The 22,256-nt window shown below is 39.3% G+C and overlaps 1 protein-coding gene across 1 annotated transcript in view; it reads left to right on the top strand.

The window, feature by feature from the left end:
• The window catches only part of PTPRQ (protein tyrosine phosphatase receptor type Q), a 326,169-nt gene that overhangs the window by 92,899 nt on the left and 211,014 nt on the right, over positions 1–22,256 (top strand). Inside the window, exons 12-17 of the mRNA XM_040341603.1 lie at positions 2,626–2,844; positions 2,938–3,117; positions 8,009–8,116; positions 10,530–10,811; positions 13,820–14,101; positions 14,475–14,759. Coding sequence (XP_040197537.1) covers positions 2,626–2,844; positions 2,938–3,117; positions 8,009–8,116; positions 10,530–10,811; positions 13,820–14,101; positions 14,475–14,759 — 1,356 coding nt within the window. The remainder of the gene's footprint in view (positions 1–2,625; positions 2,845–2,937; positions 3,118–8,008; positions 8,117–10,529; positions 10,812–13,819; positions 14,102–14,474; positions 14,760–22,256) is intronic.

The following is a 22,256-nucleotide window of genomic DNA, read 5'->3' as shown; positions in this document are numbered from 1 at the left end:
GGCCTAAGGCTGCACATGGGACAGAGGAATTTGGACTGAAATGAGGGACAGTCCCTCCAAATGAGAGAGTTGGGGGTTATGCTTATATAAAAGCTTTACGCATTTAAAGCGGTTCTCCAGTCAATTAAAAAAAAAAAGTCAGCAGCCACAAATATTGTAGCTGCTAAATTTTTATAAGACACTTACCTGTCCAGGGATCCAGTGCTGTACTTACCTGGGCAGATTCTTGACCAGTCATTGGGTCCCCAATGCCCCCATGCTGAGTGTAGGAAGTTGGCCGTGACTCCTTGCAGCTTCACAGCCAATTCATTGGGCATTGTGAATAGACCCGCAGCTTCTTGGGACGTGTCTCAGAAGGTTGCGGGAAGGGAGGGATGGTGAAAAATTTTCAGTGTAATCGCCTAGGCGATTACAGTGGAAGTGGGGAGTGGGTACCTGTCAAAACTAGGTACCCGCTCCCCCCCCAAAAATGAAATTATGTTCCAAAAGTAGGGAAGAAAGAGCACTTGAACCCCACAAGCCTTGTACATATTCTGATTATCTTGTGATGCTTCTATAATTATAATACCTTGTTGCTAATTATATTACTTGCTAGTATTATTATCTTTGTTTTTCATTAACCCCTTAAAGCCCGCCGCACGACTATATACGTCCGCAAAATGGCACGGACAGGCAGAAGGGCGTATATATACGTCCTTGCCTTCTAGCGGGTGGGGGGTCCGATCGTGACACCCCGCTGCGTGCTGCGGGCGGATTCCCTCGGGGAGCGATGCGGGACGACGGCGCGGCTTCCCCATGCTTCACTGTGGCGGAGTATCGATCGAGTGATCCTTTTTATAAGGGAGACTCGATCGATGACGTCAGTCCTACAGCCACACCCCCCTACAGTTGTAAACACACACTAGGTGAACCCTAACTCCTACAGCGCCCCCTGTGGTTAACTCCCAAACTGCAACTGTCATTATCACAATAAACAATGCAATTTAAATGCATTTTTTGCTGTGAAAATGACAATGGTCCCAAAAATGTGTCAAAATTGTCCGAAGTGTCCCCCATAATGTCGCAGTCACGAAAAAAATCGCTGATCGCCGCCAATAGTAGTAAAAAAAAAAAATTAATAAAAATGCAATAAAACTATCCCCTATTTTGTAAACGCTATAAATTTTGCGCAAACCAATCGATAAACGCTTATTGCGATTTTTTTTACCAAAAATAGGTAGAAGAATACGTATCGGCCTTAACTGAGGAAAAAAATTTTTTTATATATGTTTTTGGGGGATATTTATTATAGCAAAAAGTAAAAAATATTGCATTTTTTTCAAAATTGTCGCTCTATTTTTGTTTATAGCGCAAAAAATAAAAACCGCAGAGGTGATCAAATACCACCAAAAGAAAGCTCTATTTGTGGGGAAAAAAGGACGCCAATTCTGTTTGGGAGCCACGTCGCACGACTGCGCAATTGTCTGTTAAAGCGACGCAGTGCCGAATCGCAAAACCTGGCCTGGGCATTTAGCTGCAAAATGGTCCGGGGCTTAAGTGGTTAAAATAAGTTTTATTTCAGCAGTTTTATAATGAGTTCTAATTTACCAGTTAATAGATGAATTATTTTTCACTAAATTATAAGTAGTTAAAATATACATGGGGTTAGGAGTTTTCTAAGCAGTTAAGTACACAATTGTAGCATAACACTAAACATTTAATAGAGAGTGTAGTAACAGGGCAGCAGAGAAATGTGTTTGAGCTATTAGTGGCAGGGTGAGCATATGTGAGGCTTTATTTACTCACCTGCTGACACTGAGCCCCAACAGAAATCACATCGATCACTGAGAATCATATTGTACAGCACTTATCAATGAACACATTGAAATGTATTCTGCTATGACACTTTTTTCATATTTTTTATAAAAATTTCAAAAAATGTCTTAATTTGGCGAAAAAGCCATGCCGGTCTAAAACTTATAGGACTGATCTCATCGTGGCATATTTAAGGTGTAAGTCCAACCCAAACTTATTTTTAATTTTGAATACAGCAAGAAAGGATTATATCCCAATAAGGAAAGATTACATCCAGTAAGGAAAGATTACATCTGTTGTCAGGTTTTCACTGCTATCTGGGTCTCTGTTAGAGAGGTTTCCCATCACTAATTGTTATGGTGACAACGGTTTTACCTAACAGGAAGAAAAAGGGAAATCTCCGATATACCCATTTAGAACTAAAAGGTTGATGGGGAATTTAGCCCTTTAATTAATTTACTGCCCGGTGAAACCATTGTCAGTGCAACTGTATGTGAGCAGAGACCTCTCCAACTGACAGCAGTAAAAACCCAAGTTCAATTATTTTTCCAATCTATCTACTGTTAAAATCTTGAAATTGCTTTGTATAAACTTAGTAAATAACTCTCAGTAAAGCAGATAACATAAATCACATAACAATGTATACTATCAAAGGGTAGGTAAAACAAACCTGCTTCAGCTTGCTGCACATGGGAGTCATTAAAAACATACACTTTGGATTTATAAGGCCAAAATCAGAATGTTACTATATCATTGCGAGTTTTGAACTCCTTGTACACAATTTATTGATTTATTTTACAGTACATATGTATAGCTGTATTGTATAAAACCTTTTTTTTTTTCAAGCATATGTTATATTTTATAACATACTGTCTTCTCTGTTACTAGCTACTGAGAATGTGCAATATGGAATCAACATTGAGGCTGAACAGCTGTCCTACACTGTTGAGAAGCTTGCACCTTTTACTGACTATACAATTAGTGTGTCTGCTTTTACAACCGTTGGAGAAGGACCACCAACAGATATAGTCATAAGGACAAGTGAACAAGGTAGTATTTAGTCTCCATGGGTTTGTAAAAAAAAAAAAAAGATTATTTTTATTTGCCAAATATTACTTTAACGTTGAAAATTTTCATTCTTAGTTCCAAGTTCGGTAAATAACATAAGCTATTATAACATAAGTTCAACATCAGTTATGGTATACTGGGATCCACCTCTGGAGCCTAATGGGATGATAACCCACTATACAGTCTATGCAATGGATCTAACTACAAGAGAGGCCTTTCATGTGATAACCAGCAACACAAGCATCCTCATACAAGGTATCACTTCTTATAAAAAATGTCATTCCGTTTTCTTTTATTTCACAAATTATTCAGCACTTACAAAAATTATATAAGGCATATGGACCAATTCATTTAAGTGTATGTATACTGATGACTGTACAGAAAAAAGGATAGCATTAGAGAAAAAAATATTATAAAATATTACCTTCAGTATCAGCTATAACAATATAATAGTGTTTGCCATCCAAATTTTTGGTGTTGCTCAGTTATCTTTGTGATAAAATGGCATTATCAGCACCTTGGAATTTTTTTTAATTCTAATTATATTCTCTGTCTTTTAAGAACATGTTTAGATTTTACATTCGCTTTGTTGCTTAAGCCGGCAGGAATCGGCCAAGAACCATGAATGGGCAGCCTGAATGTACCCAAGTTAATCAATCAACTTGGGTACAACCAGCCTGTTAGATTTTACTTTCAATTATTGCTACCCACTGCTATAGCCGCTAGCAGTAATCACTGGGTTCCCCCAATGGGAGAATACAATGGCTCTACGGAGGGATTCCCCCATCAACACTGCCTGTGTAACTCATGCTTGCAGGGAAGAAAATCGCTGCATGTATGGCCAGGTTTAGGCTTAGGGGACGAGTTAGGTCTAGGGATACTGGATCTTTTTGCTTAGGGGATGGACTTAATTAATTGATATTAAATTAAGGTTAATGTTTAGTTCATGGGTTAAGGGTTCACTACAGGTGTAGAGTTTGGTTCAGGATAGATACTATAGTAAAAACAAAATTACCTTCTAGGTTTTATACAATGTTTTTTCAGGTGAATTTTTTTACTTTTTCTGGTAGATTTAATCTTTTTTGTATATGAATTTTGCTTTAACTGATGAAAAATGTGAGCAGTATGCTGTGTTGATAGGAATTGTTTTATTTTTTGACACATATTGCTAAAGATATTATGGTATTATTGTATTAGCCAGTAATCAGCGTGATTTTGGTTTCAGGCTTTCTAAAGCAAAGGCGCTAAGGGGTGTCTAGTAGAGCTAAACCAATGGATGGCCATACAAGGTGCCTGCCTTGGGTTCATGACAAGGAGATTCATTAGGATCCCTTCAGCAGCAGCATTATGGCAGTAGTACTTACAGTGTTGCCCTGTTCTTAAAAAAAATTGTTGGAGCATGGCCCATACTGGTCTTCAGCGTGATAATGATAAAGAAATGTGACAATTGTGGTGTTGCAGAAGTGGTAGAGTTGCAATAGTTTTTACCTCAGGTTCTCTGGGAGTAAGTGGCTATGTTGGCACTTGTAGTTCCTCACTAGGGTGACAGTTGTGGCTTGTTTGGCTCTGTGTTAGGTACATAGCTGGCTGACAATATGGTTACTATGCCAAAATGTGTTTGTTCCTGTTTTACAGACAACTGCTCAGAGTAATTGTGAACAGCTGAAAGTGTTTACTGTACAGACATAGAGCCAGAATAACACTGAACTGGCCTCAGGGATAGTATAGTCTATTTTTGTCAATGGTAATACTTTGTAATGGCATTATCAGTTAACCTGTAACTATTGTGTGTGGCAGAAATAAAACTTGGTCAGATTTAACAAGGTTTAGGTTGAAGAAAAGATCATGTAAGCAGCATTTGTGCAAACCAGAGGGTGCAAGGCTACAGCTTTTACCAGCAACCTCTGCTGCTTGCTCCATGGCTTATTAAGCGATTTACTGCAGCCTTTGGCAGTCTCTTGTAGAATGTCCTTAGTCTTTGGCAGTCTCCTGTAGCATTTCTGCAGCCTCTGACAAAATGTTAGAGCATGTTTTCAGTCTCTAACCATCTACTGTAAACTATCCGCATCCTCTGAAAGGGTTCTGTAGAATGTCCTTACTCCTTAGCCTCTACAAGACACTTGTAGTATGGTTGCAGCCTATGGCCTCGTACACACGACCGAGAAACTCGACGGGCGAAACACAACGTTTTGATTGTCGAGTTCCTTGTGAAGCCGTCGAGAAACTCGACAAGCCAATTTTCTCCATTCCCATCAAGGAAATAGAGAACATGCTTTTTTTTTGGCTCGTCGAGTTTCTCAACAGTTTCCTCGACGAAAATGTACACACGACCGGTTTCCTCGGCAAAAAAATATCTCCCAGCAAGTTTCTTGCTGGTTTTTGCCGAGAAACTCGGTCGTGTGTACGAGGCTTCAGACAGCTTCCTGTAGCATTTTCATTTTTTTCTGTAACATGTCTGCAGTCTCTAGCAGTCTTCTAAAGCAGTGGATACCAACCCTGTCCTCAGGGCCCACTAACATGCCAGATTTTACATATTACCTTGGGGAGATGCAGACTAGAATACTGCAATCACTGAGCAGCAAATGATATCACCTGTGATGTATTTCACTTATCTTACAAACCTGACATGTGAGTGGGCCCTGAGGACAGGGTTGATGACCACTGTTCAAAAGCATTTCTTCAGCCTTCTAACTACCTGCTGTAGCATGTCTGAAGTCTCTGACAGTCTCCTGTCGCTTTTCTGCGGCCTTTAACAACCCACTGTAGCATGTTTGAAGTCTCTAGAAGCCGTTTGTAGCATTTTTTGTAGCCTCTGACGACAACCTGCTGCAGCATGTTTTTAGCCTCTGACGTCTTGCCTTGTTATAGATGCAGCTTCTGTCAGTGTTTTGTAATATGTGAGCAGTATCTTGAAACATGGCAGCAGTAAAAAGTAGTTTCAAATAGGATGCTTTGTTACTGAAATAATGAACAAAAAGGTTTTTGATCAAAACATGTTTTTCCCAAAATATCCATAGTTTAACATGCTCGATATGATAAATGTGTATACATATTTAGCCATATATTATAATTTATTTAAGAATTATAATACATTATTTCAGTTTGTTGTGACATGCTCAGCTAGGACTTGTTTCATTTCCTTCCTCCTAACCACTCAGACACATGTGATGGGAACCTGCTTGCACAACTTTATATTATCTCCCTGCAGCTGAGCTGGCCCTGCTGATTGGGTGAAGGTAATGTAACGGCACCCACTGGCTAGTAGCAATATAGTCAGATGCTGCTGACTGAGGGGATGTGGATGACAGGATAACAAGCTTGGAAAGGGGTTTCCCTGGCTTCTTCCAGAGGTCTCAACTGAGCCCATGCCAGTTAAATGTTACATTTACAGATTGCAGAAATTGACTATATTGTACGTGAAGTAAAGATTTATGTACATGACCACTTTGTACGTGTAGCACTACCCCCGGAGGAGCTGTTGGTTTGTTTTGGGTGGCACGTTACCTCATGGCTCTTCCGCCGTTCTAGGGGTGTATGGTGCATATATCAATAATGGAATGTCCACGACAGGTGTATTTTTCTGTACTCTTTATTACCCAGCCGGGTAAAAACATTAAAACTTGTGATGAAGAGTAGAGGTGAAGCAGAAGGAGAAATTGCAGACTCAGGCGCAACAATAGGGAAACAGTCCTGCTCCCAACAATGCTTTGTATCTTCGCCACTCCAGCCAGAGTAGACATAGCGTACCCGGACAGGCCCACTCTCACTGACCTGGCAGCCAGGACACCGCTCGAACTTGAAGGAAAAGTCTCTGCCACAGATCCTCCTGAAATGGACTCAGGGAAAAGCCTCTGCCACAGGCCCTCTCTGTGATTGTGATTACGGAGATGATCCTACTTGATAGAATTGCGTCTGGATCTCCTTCAGATAGTTTTTAGGTACCGACTGACAGGTGACCAGCCTCTCAGTGTCTGGCTACCTTGATCCCCGGTGGTTTGTCGAGACCCTATTGGATCGCCAGCCTCTCATTGGCTCTCCTCAGATGGACTCCCCACCGAACAGCTACCTCGCTTGGGATCTTCAAGATTGGGAACCCAGTCGACTACTGGGCTCCCTGCCACAGCTTAAATGTTCTGGACCAACATGGTCCCGGAACCAGGAACACCGTGTGGCACGTGACCCTGGCCTGGAAGGCCATTACGCTGGAGCGCCGTGATGCACAGTCACCCTAAAGGTGGGTGCTGCACTCCGAAGAAAGACCCAGAACAATGGCATCTGCCCCATAAATACCCTCCCCCAGCATGCACAGCTAGGCCAAACCCTCCCGATAGGCCGCTGGGGAAAAGCACCCTAAACCTCGACTCCACCGCTGCCACCCATCGCCCTGGGGTCGGAACTACACCCCAGCAACAAGAGACAGCCCATAGCACAGCCAAGCTGACACAGAGACCGTTTTTGAACATACTGACTGGATCAGAGTCAGTTAACACTGATCCTTCTCTAAATTTAACTAGCACGGGTACCTTTTAAGTAACCAGGCGCTACATACACTATAAACGACAGAAACAAGATAAGAAGCTATTTCAATACATTTTCATAAGATAGGCAGATCATTGTACCGTAATTCCTCTTTTTCTAGTAGCACATAACTAGAAGACAATTTATATCAGCTTGAGGATTGCAGATGGAGCTGCATTTTAATGTACTTCTCACTGGATGTATTGTAGAAAATGCAGATCTCAGCAGCATCAAATCTTCTAAAGTTTTTTGTTTTGTTTTTTTGCAAAGAAATGGAAATGCAAAGGGCACATATATAATTCTTCTATTCATGTTTCTAAACATACAGATAAAAGAAGACTTGTATTATGCTCTAGTTTCCTTCCTGTTTTAGAAAGAAAATAAGGATTAAAAACGAAAGTAAAATATACCCACAGGGGCACAGGATTTTATGGCTAACATGACAACAGGGGGAAAATGTGAAGGTGTGATATCTATTAGTGAAGGATCTTGTGAAATCACCAAGAAAGGACACAACATTTATGTAATTTTCCAAATAAAAACATTTGTAAACAAAAAAAAAAGGAACATTTATTTATGTATGAACTGTATAGGTTTACTTACTTATGTAAACCACTTTATTTATTAGGCTTACGAAAGTACACAGATTACAAGATGCGTGTTGCAGCCTCAAATACAGCAGGTGAAAGTTCCCTTTCTGAAGAAAATGATATTTTTGTAAGAACTTTAGAAGATGGTAAGTATACATGTTCTGTTTAATCCTGGCAGGTTGATTGTATGGTGACTTGCGTACATGTATTGGATTCCTTAAGCAGAAAGTCATCCCGAAAACAATGCAAACGTTTTTACAGAGCTCAATAGCTTAAGCTAAAATATTACAAACACCTGAGAGTGACTTACCCATGCTGTACAGACTTTAAATAGAGAGATGGTATAAAACCAAACATCCTCTGCTAGGCTCTCTCTTTAGAACATTTATATTGTTCTGTGTATCCTGAATTGAATAGTTATTTGTAAAAGAGATATTTTTGTTTATTAATAGCATATTTTTAATTACATTTAATTATATTTTTAATACCATGAATCTAAAATATTTAAGCGGTGAGTTCCATCACAAAAGTTTGTGTAACCATTCAAAATTACACCAGAAAAAGCCCAACTCTGATCTCCGCCTGATTTAGTTAAGCTCTTGCAAGCAGTGAGATTAGACATAAATCATCAGAAAATCTGTGCTTGCTTGTTCAAGCATATTTGTACACATGTTTACATGCTCAGTGGTCTGTCACAGGGATACAGCTTAGTATGGGTGAACAACTAACAAATATGAAAGGAATAATTTGTTTAGAATATTTTACACCAGACAGTTATTAAAAAATAAATAAAAAATGAATAGGAATGTGTTGAAAGTGCTTGCACAGTATCAAATACAGTCCTAAACAAAACAAACAAAAGTTTAAGACCACTTGAAAAATGGCAAAAAATCATATTTTACATTGTTGGATCTTAACAAGGTTCCAAGTAGAGCTTCAACATGCAACAAGAATAAATCAGAAAGAGACAAAACATTTTTTGAGCATTCAATTTAATGAAAATAACGAATAAACTGAAACAGGCTGTTTTTCAGTTGATCAAAAGTTTAGGACCACACCTCCAAAAAAAAACTAAACCCCCCCAAAACAGAAATCCAACTTCCAAACATGAACTCAGTAATGAGTAGCTCCGCCGTTATTGTTGATCACTTCAAAAATTCATTTTGGCATGCTTGATGCAAGCGTTTTCATGAGGTGAGTGGGAACATTTCTCCAAGTGGTAAAGACAGCCACATGAAGGCCATCTACTGTCTGGAACTGTTGTCCATTTTTGTAAACTTCCCTTGCCATCCATCCCCAAAGGTTCTCAATTGGATTTAGATCAGGGGAACACGCAGTATGGGCCAAAAGAGTGATGTTATTCTCCTGGAAGAAGTCCCTTGTCCTGCGGGCATTGTGTACTGTAGCGTTGTCCTGTTGAAAAACCCAGTCGTTACCACACAGACGAGGGCCCTCAGTCATGAGGAATGCTCTCTGCAACATCTGGACATAGCCAGCCGCCGTTTGACGCCCCTGCACTACCGGTCCAAAGCTCTGTGACCGGGACCGCTGGACCCGCGGACCCGATCGCTGCTGGAGTCCCGCGATCGGTCCCCGGAGCTGAAGAACGGGGAGAGCTGTATGTAAACACAGCTTCCCTGTTCTTCACTGTGGCGGCGCATCGATCGTGTGATCCCTTTTATAGGGATTCACAATCGATGACATCACACCTACAGCCACACCCCCCTACAGTTGTAAACACACATGAGGTCACACATAACCCCTTCAGTGCCCCCTTGTGGTTAACTCCCAAACTGCAACTATCATTTTCACAGTAAACAATGCATTATAAATGCATTTTTTGCTGTGAAAATGACAATGGTTCCAAAAATGTGTCAAAATTGTCCGAAGTGTCTGCCATAATGTTGCAGTCACGAAAAAAATCTCTGATCGCCGCCATTAGTAGTAAAAAAATATTAATAAAAATGCAATAAAACTATCCCCTATTTTGTAAACGCTATAAATTTTGCGCAAACCAACCGATAAACACTTATTGCATTTTTTTTTACCAAAAATAGGTAGAAGAATATGTATCTGCCTAAAGTGAGGAAAAAAAAAGTTTTTTTATATATTTTTTGGGGATATTTATTATAGCAAAAAGTAAAAAATATTGCATTTTTTTCAAAATTGTCGCTCAATTTTTGTTTATAGCGCAAAAAATAAAAACCGCAGAGGTGATCACATACCACCAAAATAAAGCTCTATTTGTGGGAAAAAAAGGACTTACCCCCCCCCCCCTTTTTGAGTTCTGTAGTCACCACCAGTATTTTTAATATTTGACACGTCAGGAGTTGTCAGATAGCTGTGTCCCCTACTATGTACCATTTTTCCAACACCTACATCATTTCGTAACTCAGCAGTGACATATTGGCTGGAGGATGGAACCATGGTGCACACTAGAGGACTCAGGCATCATATACTTCTCTTAAAGTATAGGAGGGTAAATTCTATGATTGTGCTTCAAAAGATTATTGATTACATATTTATTAATTCATATGTACTATTTATCTCTATTTACAGTTCCAGGATCACCACCTCAGAATTTGGTTTCAACTGGTGTAAATGCAACTTCCATTAGTTTGGAGTGGTCCCCACCTTTAGAACCCAATGGAATTATTACACTTTATGACATCATCTACACAAACTCAACACTTATACTCTCACAAAACACCTCTACAACAAGCTGCACCTTGATTGATTTAAATCCATTCACCCTTTATAGAATTTCTGTTCGAGCTTACACTATGTTAGGACATGGAAATCAGTCCACACCAGTTCTTCCTATAAAAACCTCAGAAACTGGTAGGTGTAAATACTTTTGCATTTTATTGGCGCTAACCTAGATATGATGTTAGAATGTACTTAGATTAGCCAATACAAGTTCCAATATTCTAGAACTGCAATCTCTTGATTCATCAGTAATGTATTGAAAGTTTTCCTTGGTGATTTTATCAGCAGGCTGTAGCAACTCACTTTTTTTGTTTTACCTGCACAGCATAAATCTCCATATTTTTAAAGTGGGCGAGAACTCAAAACGTGAAGGTATTGGGGAACATCAAAATAACAGTTCACTTCATGATTATGAGTGTTCCCAAATACGTCTGTGCCTACAGCTATGAAGCTGTAAATCTTCTGTGTAATATCAGAGGCCTCTGACTGCTAGCCTCAGGACATTGTTTGTGAAACTTGACGATGTCCCCACTGTTCTCCTAGCTGAAGGTCCTGACATTTCTACCAAAATGCCCACCTCCACTCAGGGAAACAGTGCAGAGAAAGGCATAGTAAGTTAACTGCAGGGAGACCATTATTGCTCTCGGCCTCCCTTTTGTATGGGCCCAGCTTCCATAGTACATTTCCTCTTTAACAAGCAATATATGAGATTCAAGCCAACCCCTCACTGACCTCTGTAGCTGCAGGCACTGTTGTGCAATTTATCCTAAAACATCACAAAAGAAGCACTGTTAGTCCTGATATAGATATGGACTTAAAGTGGTTCTAAAGGCAGAATTGTTTACCTTATTGCATTCTATGCATTAAGGTAAAATAACATAAGAAGCTTCCTCCTCAGATCCCCTCTTATACTTACTTGAGCCCGATCTCGATATAACATTGTGCACGAGAATGAAGGATCTCTCAGCTCTCTCCCTCCTCATTAGCTCAGACACAGCATCGGGAGCCATTGGCTCCTGTTAGTGTCAATCACAGCCAGTGAATATGGAACGGGCACAGAGTCGGCATGAGAGTAAGCACTCACGAATACCCCGATAGCAAGTGGCTTGCTATAGGTGCACAAAAATTAACAAAAGGAAGCAAGAGCACTGGCAGAGGAGCCAAAAGAGGAGGATGAGGACAGCTCTGTGCACAACAATTCCACAGAGCAGGTTAGTATAACATGTTTGTTAATTTTAGAAAATAAATGTAATACATTGCAATCATAAGTGCGTTCACTTATTAAGAATATGTAAATAATTGAACGTCCATATCTGGGGTTAATGTTAGTTAAATCTGACCTGTTTATTTCATGTAATCCCTGAAAATAGCTAAGATGATTATACTTAGAGCTATGGTTCTAGCTATAAATCTCTGTAACAGGTGAAATAATTATCTGTACAGATGGCCAAAGAGGCCTTGAAATTCTCACCATAAACAGGATTTATTAGGCAGTGCTACATAATACATATAGCAATAACACAATCACGGAGGTGTCATGTAATCATTGCCTTATGGAAGCTCTTTGGTGATAAATTACACACTGTCTAGGTGCACATATGCAGATGCAGCAGGCATCATTCATGTACAGGAAGCTTTTATTTTCAGAAAACTGTGCTTGTTGCGAACATATTTTTGTAGAAGCATTGTATTATGTTAGTAGCATTTGTTATGACAGCCATTGGAATTATTGCACAATCAATTTCTGCATTCTGCAACAGACACAATCGAACATGAAATTAGGATTTGATTAGCTCCACAGAGTATAAAAGATACATAGCTATAAACAAAATGTATTTGCAATATGATCCTCAAAGGGCCAGTCTATCCAAAGTGTTATTTAGGTCAGTGTTTCTAAACCTTTTTTCAGTCAAGGCACCCTTTAAAAATTATTGACAGTCTCGAGGCACCCTTTAAAAATTATGGACAGTCTTGGAGCGCCCTATTCTAAAATGTAAAAATGATTCTAATAGTTTTGCATAACGTAGAAATATCCACACAAGTAAGACACCCAACATTATAAGTTATTTATTCTTCCAAAGCAATGCTTCCCTTCTCCCTCAGTTTTTCTCCATCACCTAGCTAAGGTGCCTTCAATGCTGATGGAGCGGGGCATAGGAGGGTCAAACAGGAATGCTATGCAGGCAATTGACATTCTTATCAACTGGGGATACCTTTGGGGATTAGGACGCTGGCGGATTGAAAGTAGTAATGGTGCACATTGAAAACCTATGGCTTTGTGTAACTAAAAGGCAGCTTTATCCACAGGTTGGCTTGTATACAATTTTTGGGCAATTTGTAACTATTTTGCAGGGCACCCCTGAAGAAACCTCAAGGCACCCAAGGGTGCCTGAGCACCCTGGTTGAAAAGGGCTAAATTAGGTTATAGGCTGAGTCACCCATTGATTTTGTTAAAGACCCTGGTGAAGATATCATCTGCTTTAATATATAACAGGGATGGAGGCAGATGAACCTACCCACTCATTGCCTCATTTAAAGTAAAAACCTTCTCTCCACCTCCTTCCCATCTGCTATAGTTATTGGTTCTGTTTCTGACTTACTTTGTGTGTTACCACTCCCCTTTTGCATTCATTGAATAATAATAATTATCAGGGAGACCAAAATCCCCTTTATCTTTGCGTGGAGGTGTGCAGGCCTAGGAACTGTTGCAAAGATCTTTCCAACATCAATAAAAAAAATACCAGTTTGAAATAATTTATAAATATATGGTTTTCTATAAAAATGTATAATAGTAGTCCAACTGTGGCAAGGGTAGCGTTAAAAAGAAGAATGTCATAACACTTAATGGACTGAATGTCATCACAGGAGTCTGTAGGCACACGGCACAGTCTTTGACATCCACAATTGTCACCTCTTTTGCTGTATTCTTTATTAGTTCTAAGCAGTATATGTCAGTAAACCTACAGTATATGAGATGATTGTATTTTAATGTATGATCATAGGAGAAATGAGTGCACAGAGATCTTTGCCTCGGTCAATTATAGGGCAGGTATGCTGTGCCTAATGGTAAATTATACTATTTGAAAAGGTCCTATTTAATCCCCTTTGGTTCTAATACAAAGTCTGTTATTCAATTTCAGCTCCAAGTAGTCCACCATATGATTTGCTCTACAGAAATCTCTCTTCCTCCAGAGTATTGCTTACATGGAAGCCTCCTGTTCATGCCAATGGAATTATATTGTTTTATAAAATCATCTACTGGAACTCCTCTCATACTCTTACAAGCAACATCAGTGAGGCCTTAATTGTTTTGTCAGATCTCAAGAAATATTCCCAGTATCAGGTTATTGTATCTGGTTATACAATACATGGAGATGGAAACCAGTCAAGTGAAATGCTACACATCACCACCATGGAAGATGGTAAGCTCAAATAATTTGTTTATATGACTTTACCTATATAAGTATATTGATTGATGTTTGTTAGTTGGTAATTCATCTATGTACAAAATAATTTACATACATAAAAAGGTATACATATTGTAAAATATAAAGAATGGTGCTTGTAGTACTTTCTAAATGGAGCAAAACATGGTGATTCATTTATATATATATATATATATATATATATATATATATATATATATATATATATATATATATTCATAATGTTATATTCAAAATGCTGTCTAAAAGATTCTTTTCTAAGCTATAGCTCATTGATATTGTAGACTTAAATGCTTGTGTAATGCTTACATTACAATTTTTCTGTTTCCTGTGTTCTTTCTCTTTCTAGTTCCTGATGATCCACCTCATAATCTGTCCTACCGAACTTTAAACTCCACCTCCATACAGCTGTTTTACTCTCCACCTTCTTCCCCCAATGGTGTTATTAAATATTACTCAATCACGTGTCTTGATGCTGCAGGGAAAGCTCAGTATTTCAATAGTAGTGAATGTTCTATAATCCTTAGCAACCTGAAAAAGTTTACTGAATATATTGTCAGTATTAAAGCCAGCACATCTGTGGGATCTGGATCAAGATCAAGTAGTCCACTCTTTGTAAGAACTGGGGAAGATGGTAATTTGTACACGCCGTTTTTTTCACCTTGAAAAGCATGCCCATATTTTTTATACTTATTTATTAACACATTTATGTTTCCTATTAGACATGTGCACACTGAAATATTTTGTTTCAGAATTTTGTTTTTGTCCGAAAAATATATTTATTTAGTTACTCCCAAAATTCATTTTTATTTATTTTGTATAGTTAAAAAATGCATTCGTCCAAAATCAGAATTAATTAAGGTAGAATCTGTCATTTAAGGCTTATGGTGTCTGACGAATGTTCTAAGAAAATTTGAGCTAAACTGTACGACGCCGCAATTGTACATTTCCGGTCGAATGTTCCGCCTAAAAGCTGTTGTATGACACTAGTAATAATTATATTTATAAATTATTATTACTAGTCAACCAACATTCAAATTCTTCTATAGCCTATGTGCGGAGCATTTGGCCCGGAAATGTACCATTGATGCGTCGTACAGTTTAACTGCTTGTCGAATCTTCTTAGAACTTTCGACCGACACCATAAGCCTTCAATGACAGATTCGAAGCTTGTATGTTTTTCGCCGCTTCGTTGAATCTTCATCGTTCATGTTGAATGGTCTACCCCAACACTGTCTCTATAATGTCAAATCTTTTCTCTCTATGTCGAATCTTTCCTCTCTGTGTAGAATAATCTTGGACTAATAGAGTTAAGGTTAGGCACATTCGACCACAGGTTCGATAGACACAGATTGCTATTGTCAGCATCATGTCGAATCTCCTATCTATAACGAACTTTTGTAGCATTTTTTTATGTCGGATCTTTCAGATTTCGGATTCTGTGCATTCGTTTTCGTTTGTTAAAACGATAACGAAAATACCTAAAATTCGGACAAAAACAAGTGCACGTGTCTATTTCCTATACATTTGGCTACTAACATGCAGAATGAAGACAAAACTAATACATTAATAACTTATTATTTCTCCAGTTACAGTTTTTTCTGTCCAAATTTTCACATCATACACATAGAGAAACATGCACACATAATTTAATTATTCCCTAATGGCACAGCTGACTGTTGGATATCATATGAGTGAGTGAGTAACTTATATAGTGCTATATCAAGCGCTGCGCAAACTGTTGGCGCTATATAAATCCTGTATAATAATAATAATAATAATAATAATAATATGAGTGAGTGAGTAACTTATATAGAGCTATATATAGCTTATAAATGCAAACTAAATTGCCTCAAGGCACTGTAGCCAATATGATCGTCCAATCACGCTTCAGAAAAGATGGGTCTTAAGTTTTTTTCTGAAGGCCCAATGATTTTCCTCCAACCGAATGTCTGCGGGTAGAGCGTTCCATAACCGAGGTCCTTGGACAGCGAATCGTCGCTCTCCTTTCGTTTTGTAGCGAGATTTGGGGATGTGGAGGAGGTTCTGATTTTTGTTGATCGGAGGACCCGACTTGGGGTGTAGTGTTTTATTTTCTCACATAGGTATTGCGGAGTGATTCCTTGCGTGCATTTGTGGGTGAGGCAGAGGGTCTTGAATGTCACCCGGTCCTTTACAACTAGCCAGTGGAGTTTCCTCATGGCCGTGGAGTTTGGTTCCCATGGTTTTTTACCCACTACCAGTCTGGCTGCCGTGTTCTGGACCACTTGTAGACAAGCCATCTGTATTTCGGTAGTCCTAGGTAGAGGGAATTTGCATGGTCGAGTCTGGAATTGATGAGTGTTCCCACTACTACTGCCGTGTCTTCTTTTGGGATGAAGGCTTTTTACTTTACTGCTAGGGGTGATGGTTTGTCCAAAGATGGTGGGAGGAACCCAAGTCGTCCTAGAATTAGTCTTCCGGTTTGCGTGTAGAAGGAGCAATTCTGTTTTGGATCCATTCAGTTTGAGGGAGCTCTCTGTCATCCAATTATCTATCAATGTCAGACATTTTTCCAATCCATGATATTGATCTTTTTTGTTGGTGATGCGGAGATAAAGTTGAGTGTTGTCCACGTAAGAATGATAGAGCAGGTCCTGTGGTTGCTAAAGAGATAAGTGCCCTTTGTGACATGCATATTTTACATTCAGCATGTAGGCCATGCAGGGTGCTACAGGTGATCTCCTGAAACATGCAGTAGAACAAAATATTTTAAATGTTTTTATGTATTTAATATAAAAAAAATGCATTTAGACAGCAGTTGCAATACATTTTAATTAGCTCTGTCTTTAGGCATTTATTATAAAAACACTGCATTTAAACAACAGCTGCTTAATCAATCAAATAAAATATTTAACATGGCAGGAAGGTAAGCTACTCAAAGTCACTTAACCACTTACCCCCCAGACCATATTGCTGCCCAAAGACCAGAGTACTTTTTGCGATTCGGGACTGCGTCGCTTTAACAGACAATTGCGCGGTCGTGCGACGTGGCTCCCAAACAAAATTGGCGTCCTTTTTTCCCCACAAATAGAGCTTTCTTTTGGTGGTATTTGATCACCTCTGCGGTTTTTAGTTTTTGCGCTATAAACAAAAATAGAGCGACAATTTTGAAAAAAATGAATATTTTTTACATTTTGCTATAATAAATATCCCCCAAAAATATATAAAAAAAATTTTTTTTCCTCAGTTTAGGCCGATACGTTTTCTTCTACATATTTTTCGTAAAAAAAATTGCAATAAGCGTTTATTGATTGGTTTGCGCAAAAGTTATAGCGTTTGCAAAATAGGGGGTATTTTTATGTCATTTTTATTATATTTTTTTTACTAGTAATGGCAGCGATCAGCGATTTTTTTTTTTTCGGTACTGCAACATTATGGCGGACACTTCGGACACTTTTGACACATTTTTGGGACCATTGGCATTTTTATAGCGATCAGTGCTATAAAAATGCATTGGATTACTATAAAAATGCCACTGGCAGAGAAGGGGTTAACACTAGGGGGCGGGGAAGGGGTTAAGTATGCCTGGGTGTGTTCTTACTGTGGGGGGGGTGGCCTCACTAGGGGAAACACTGATCCTCGGTTCATACATTGTATGAACCGAAGATCAGCATTTCCCCTGCTGACAGGACCGGGAGCTGTGTGTTTACACACACAGCTCCCGGTCCCCGCTCTGTACCGAGCGATCGCGTGTGCCCGGCGGCAATCGCGCCCGCCGGCACACGCACGGGAGTCGGGGGCGAGCGGGGGGCGCGCGTGCGCGCCCCCTAGTGGCGGCTGGGAGAGAGGACGTCATATTACGTGCTCTCGCCAAGCCGAGCCAACTTGTCGACGTATAACGGCGGTGGCCGGTCGGCAAGTGGTTAATCACCTTGACGACCCATTATCTTGGACAAGATAAAAATAAAAAAATGTGTGATTGTAGAATGTCACTGGAATTTTCTGAAGGGAAATCAAAAGTTAGAATGAGTGTATATAACTGATGTCAGATATATTATACTGTATTTGTGATGCATACGGTTGGTCCAATCAACCGTATGGGGGTCTTTTAGTGTTAGCCACAATGAGTCTTGTTAATGGGAATGGGGTTGATTTATTACAATAAGTAAACTTGTTAATGGGAATGGGGTTGATTTATTAAAGACTGTTCACTTTGCAAACTAAATGTCAATAAGTAAGATAAAGCTTTTTTTTTTATATTCCTTGCATGTGATTGGACATTATAAGTGATCACAGGTTCATCTCAAATATTCAATTTATAAAATAAACATATGCTTTACACTTTCAACTGCTTCCTTTAGTAAATCAACCCTATTGCATCTAGTTAAAGATATTTTAGAAATACAGTAGTAGTACTAATTTGATAACATTGAAGCAATCACAGATGGAAAAACTGTCTCCCATGTACTAGAAATGAGCCTCAAAATCAGTGTGCCTTGTAAAATAAGTTATAATTCCACATAAAAATGTACAACTGTTTTTTAACTTAGTAAAAAAAAGTTGAATGTCATTTTTGGGGCTGTCAAATAATACATTTAATATACACATAAATAAAAAGAAAAAGCGATCAACATGTTACCTGTCCAATCATCTGATTTATGACTGTAACATTACATGTGGAAATAGTTTGTGGAGTATAAAGTTGTGAACTGTGAAGAGATGTTTCTCACAGTAAAATTCATTTATGAGGAAACAAGGAAACTCTCTAAAGTGGATGGGTATGATGAATGGAGGAAAGGAAGTACAGAATTATGCTAAGAACAGTATTTCTTATTTCAGTGTAATACATATTTGCACACATAAGAATGATAGAGCAGGTCCTGTGGTTGCTAAAGATATACTGGAAAAAATGTTTTATTGAATCATATTCTCTAGATAAAAAAAGGCACAAGTGTATATATTAAATCAGTGAAAAAGGGAGAGAAGGATATGGGAATCCCACCTATTAGTCAATTATGTAGTACTCACCGATATTGTCGGGGGGTGCAATCTAATATACAATGCAACAAAAGGAAAAAAACAAAAAAAGAAAAATAGACTGCTGCACACCCTGAAGAGTTTACTACAAATTTATTATATATCAAAAATAGAACATACATGTATAAGGCATTACAAACACACAGGTTACCCAAAATGGGATATCCAACCCATGAAGTAACCTGAAAATACACACTCAACAGAGACGGCATAAACCAGTGACTAACAAAAGAATGGGACTCGATCATCCACAAAGGAGATCAGAGTCTATGTCTCGCCCACTCACCCTCCACACAACACATAAAGACCCCCCACCCAAAAGCACATATGAAACCCCACTGGGGTGGGTGAATGGGCGAGACATAGCCTCTGATCTCCTTTGTGGATGATCGAGTCCCATTCTTTTGTTAGTCACTGGTTTATGCCGTCTCTGTTGAGTGTGTATTTTCAGGTTACTTCATGGGTTGGATATCCCATTTTGGGTAACCTGTGTGTTTTTAATGCCTTATACATGTATGTTCTATTTTTGATATATAATAAATTTGTAGTAAAGTCTTCAGGGTGTGCAGCAGTCTATTTTTCTTTTTTTGTTTTTTCCTTTTGTTGCATATATTAAATCAGAAGGGTTTAGTTGACTAACAGATCTATTTACTTTTTTTGAAAGTCCTTTACTGATTCATTTTACTCTTTTTGAAAGAGGGATTTCTAATTTAGTAAGCTTCACCTTCAAGAACTGTGTAATAGCTGGGAGGTTGAAAAATCTAATAAAAGAACAAGAACAATTAAATCAAGTGATTATTGCATATGTTAAGTGTCATTGTACGTTCCAGTATCCTAGACCAGGGGTCTCCAAACGTTTTAAACGAGGGGCCAGTTCATACTTTAGAGGATCCGCCAGATTGTGCCCAGTAGAAAACGTCTCAGAAACAGTGGAAGTAAACAATATCTCAGACTTGGTGGTCAGTGAGAGTAAGTACGTTAGAGCCTGTAGTAGTGGGTGAATCAGTGCCTCAAGTCAGTGGTATCAATAGTTTCCCAAGTGCCAGATAAAGGTAAGAAAAGGGCCTCAGTTTGGAGACCATTGTCCTAGACCATAGCCCAACCCACACAATTCTGGAATGCTCCTTCTGCTATGTCATAATTGGGATGAGGCATGAGCTGAGTGTTCAGTCCAAGTGTAAGTTTAAAGCCTGGTACAGGTTTAAAAAAAAAAAATCTGTTCAAGCTAGCGGGTTGAACGGGAAAAAACTGACAGCTCTGGTCAGAGTTGCTGTACTAACAATCCAACGTTAGAGCAACGATCTCCCCCGCTGTTCTTTTGTATTCTGACAGGGGGACGGCCTGCCCATCATAACACTATAGTCAGTGCCATTGGCTGAGAGCGCTGATTTGGAGCCGGTTGGCTGCTGGTTGTCCAGCATGCTTGTCCTACAGAAGCCCTCTAAATGGCCGGCTTCTGTCAGACCGGCAGCCATACACAGGGTCAAATGTCAGATGGTTTTTATTGAACCGACTGATGTTGCCAGATATTTGGCACATGGGTACTAGGCTTAAGTCTTTCAATGTGGAAGAACATGACAGTTTCCTAATGTAAATGGTTGCTAAGGAACATGGGAATAACACTAACTTACATGGAATAACACCACTTCAATGGGAATCCCGTCATTACCTAACTATGGCCACATGACTGTATTTTGACAATGATGTCACCACTATTCCCGCCTCCTCTCTTATATTGCTGATGGCAGCTCAGGGAGCTGTCATTCAGCAAATGGCTGTCATCAAGTTAGGGTCATCAGTTTTTATCTTTCAGCATCATGATTAATCATGGATTTATGTTGGACAAAGTTTCATATTAGGTGAGGTTGAAAAAAGACCCAAGTCCATCAAGTCCAACCTATGTGTGTGATTATATGTCAGTATTATCTTGCATATCCCTGTATGCTGTGGTGCTTATCTAATAATTTTATTAAACTATCGATGCCCCCCACTGAGACCACCGCCTGTGGAAGGGAATTCCACATCCTTGCCGCTCTACAAAGTTTATGGTTAAAGCTTTTTTATTCTAATTTTAATGAGTGGCCACATGTCTTGTTAAGTGTTTGGGGACCTAGGTCCTGCCCCAGGGGACATGTTTCAATGCAAAAAAGTTTAAAAAACTGCTGTTTTTTCGGGAGCAGTGATTTTAATAATGCTTAAAGTGAAACAATAAAAGTGAAATATTCCTTTAAATTGCGTATCTGGGGGTGTCTATAGTATGCATGTAAAGTAGCGCATGTTTCCCGTGCTTAGAAAAGTCCCTGCACAAAATTACATTTCTAAAGGAAAAAAAGTAATTTAAAACTACTCATGGCTATAATGAATTGTCGTATTCCGGCAATACATATAAAAGTCATTGAAAAAAAACAGCATGGGCTCCCCCTTAGTTCATTACCAGGCCCTTTGGGTCTTGTATGAATATTAAGGGGAAACCCAAACCAAAATAAAAAAAAATGCGTGGAGGTCCGCCCCAAATTCCATATCAGGCCCTTCAGGTCTGGTATGGATATTAAGGGGAACCCTGCGCCATTTAAAAAAAAATGGTGTGGGGTTCTCCCCAAAAATCCATACCAGACCCTTATCTGAGCATGCAACCTAGCAGGCTGCAGGAAAAGAGGGGGGGGCGAGAGAGCCTCCCCTCCTGAACCGTACCAGGCCACATGCCCTCAACATGGGGAGGATGTCCCCATGTTGATGGGGACAAGGGCCTCACACCCACAACCCTTGCCGGGTTGTGGGGGTCTGCGGGCGGGGGGCTTATTGAAATCTGGAAGCCCCCTTTAACAAAGGGGAACTCCAGATCCCGGCCCCCCATGTGAATTGGTAACGGGGTAGTTTGGGACAAGTCCTTTATTAACCGCTTCAGCCCCGGACCATTTTGGTGGTTAAAGATCGAGCTACTTTTTGCGATTCAGCACTGCGTCATTTTAACTGACAATAGCGCGGACATGCAACGTAGTTCCCAAACAAAATTGATGTCCTTTTTTTCCCCACAAATAGAGCTTTCTTTTGGTGGTATTTGATCACCTCTGCGATTTTTATTTTTTGCGCTATAAACAAAAAAAGAGCGACA

Source organism: Rana temporaria, chromosome 3 (genome assembly GCF_905171775.1).
Source record: "Rana temporaria chromosome 3, aRanTem1.1, whole genome shotgun sequence".
Taxonomy (NCBI): domain Eukaryota; kingdom Metazoa; phylum Chordata; class Amphibia; order Anura; family Ranidae; genus Rana; species Rana temporaria.
The sequence above is the reverse complement of the archived record's forward strand: the minus strand, read 5'-3'. Positions and strand labels throughout refer to the sequence as shown.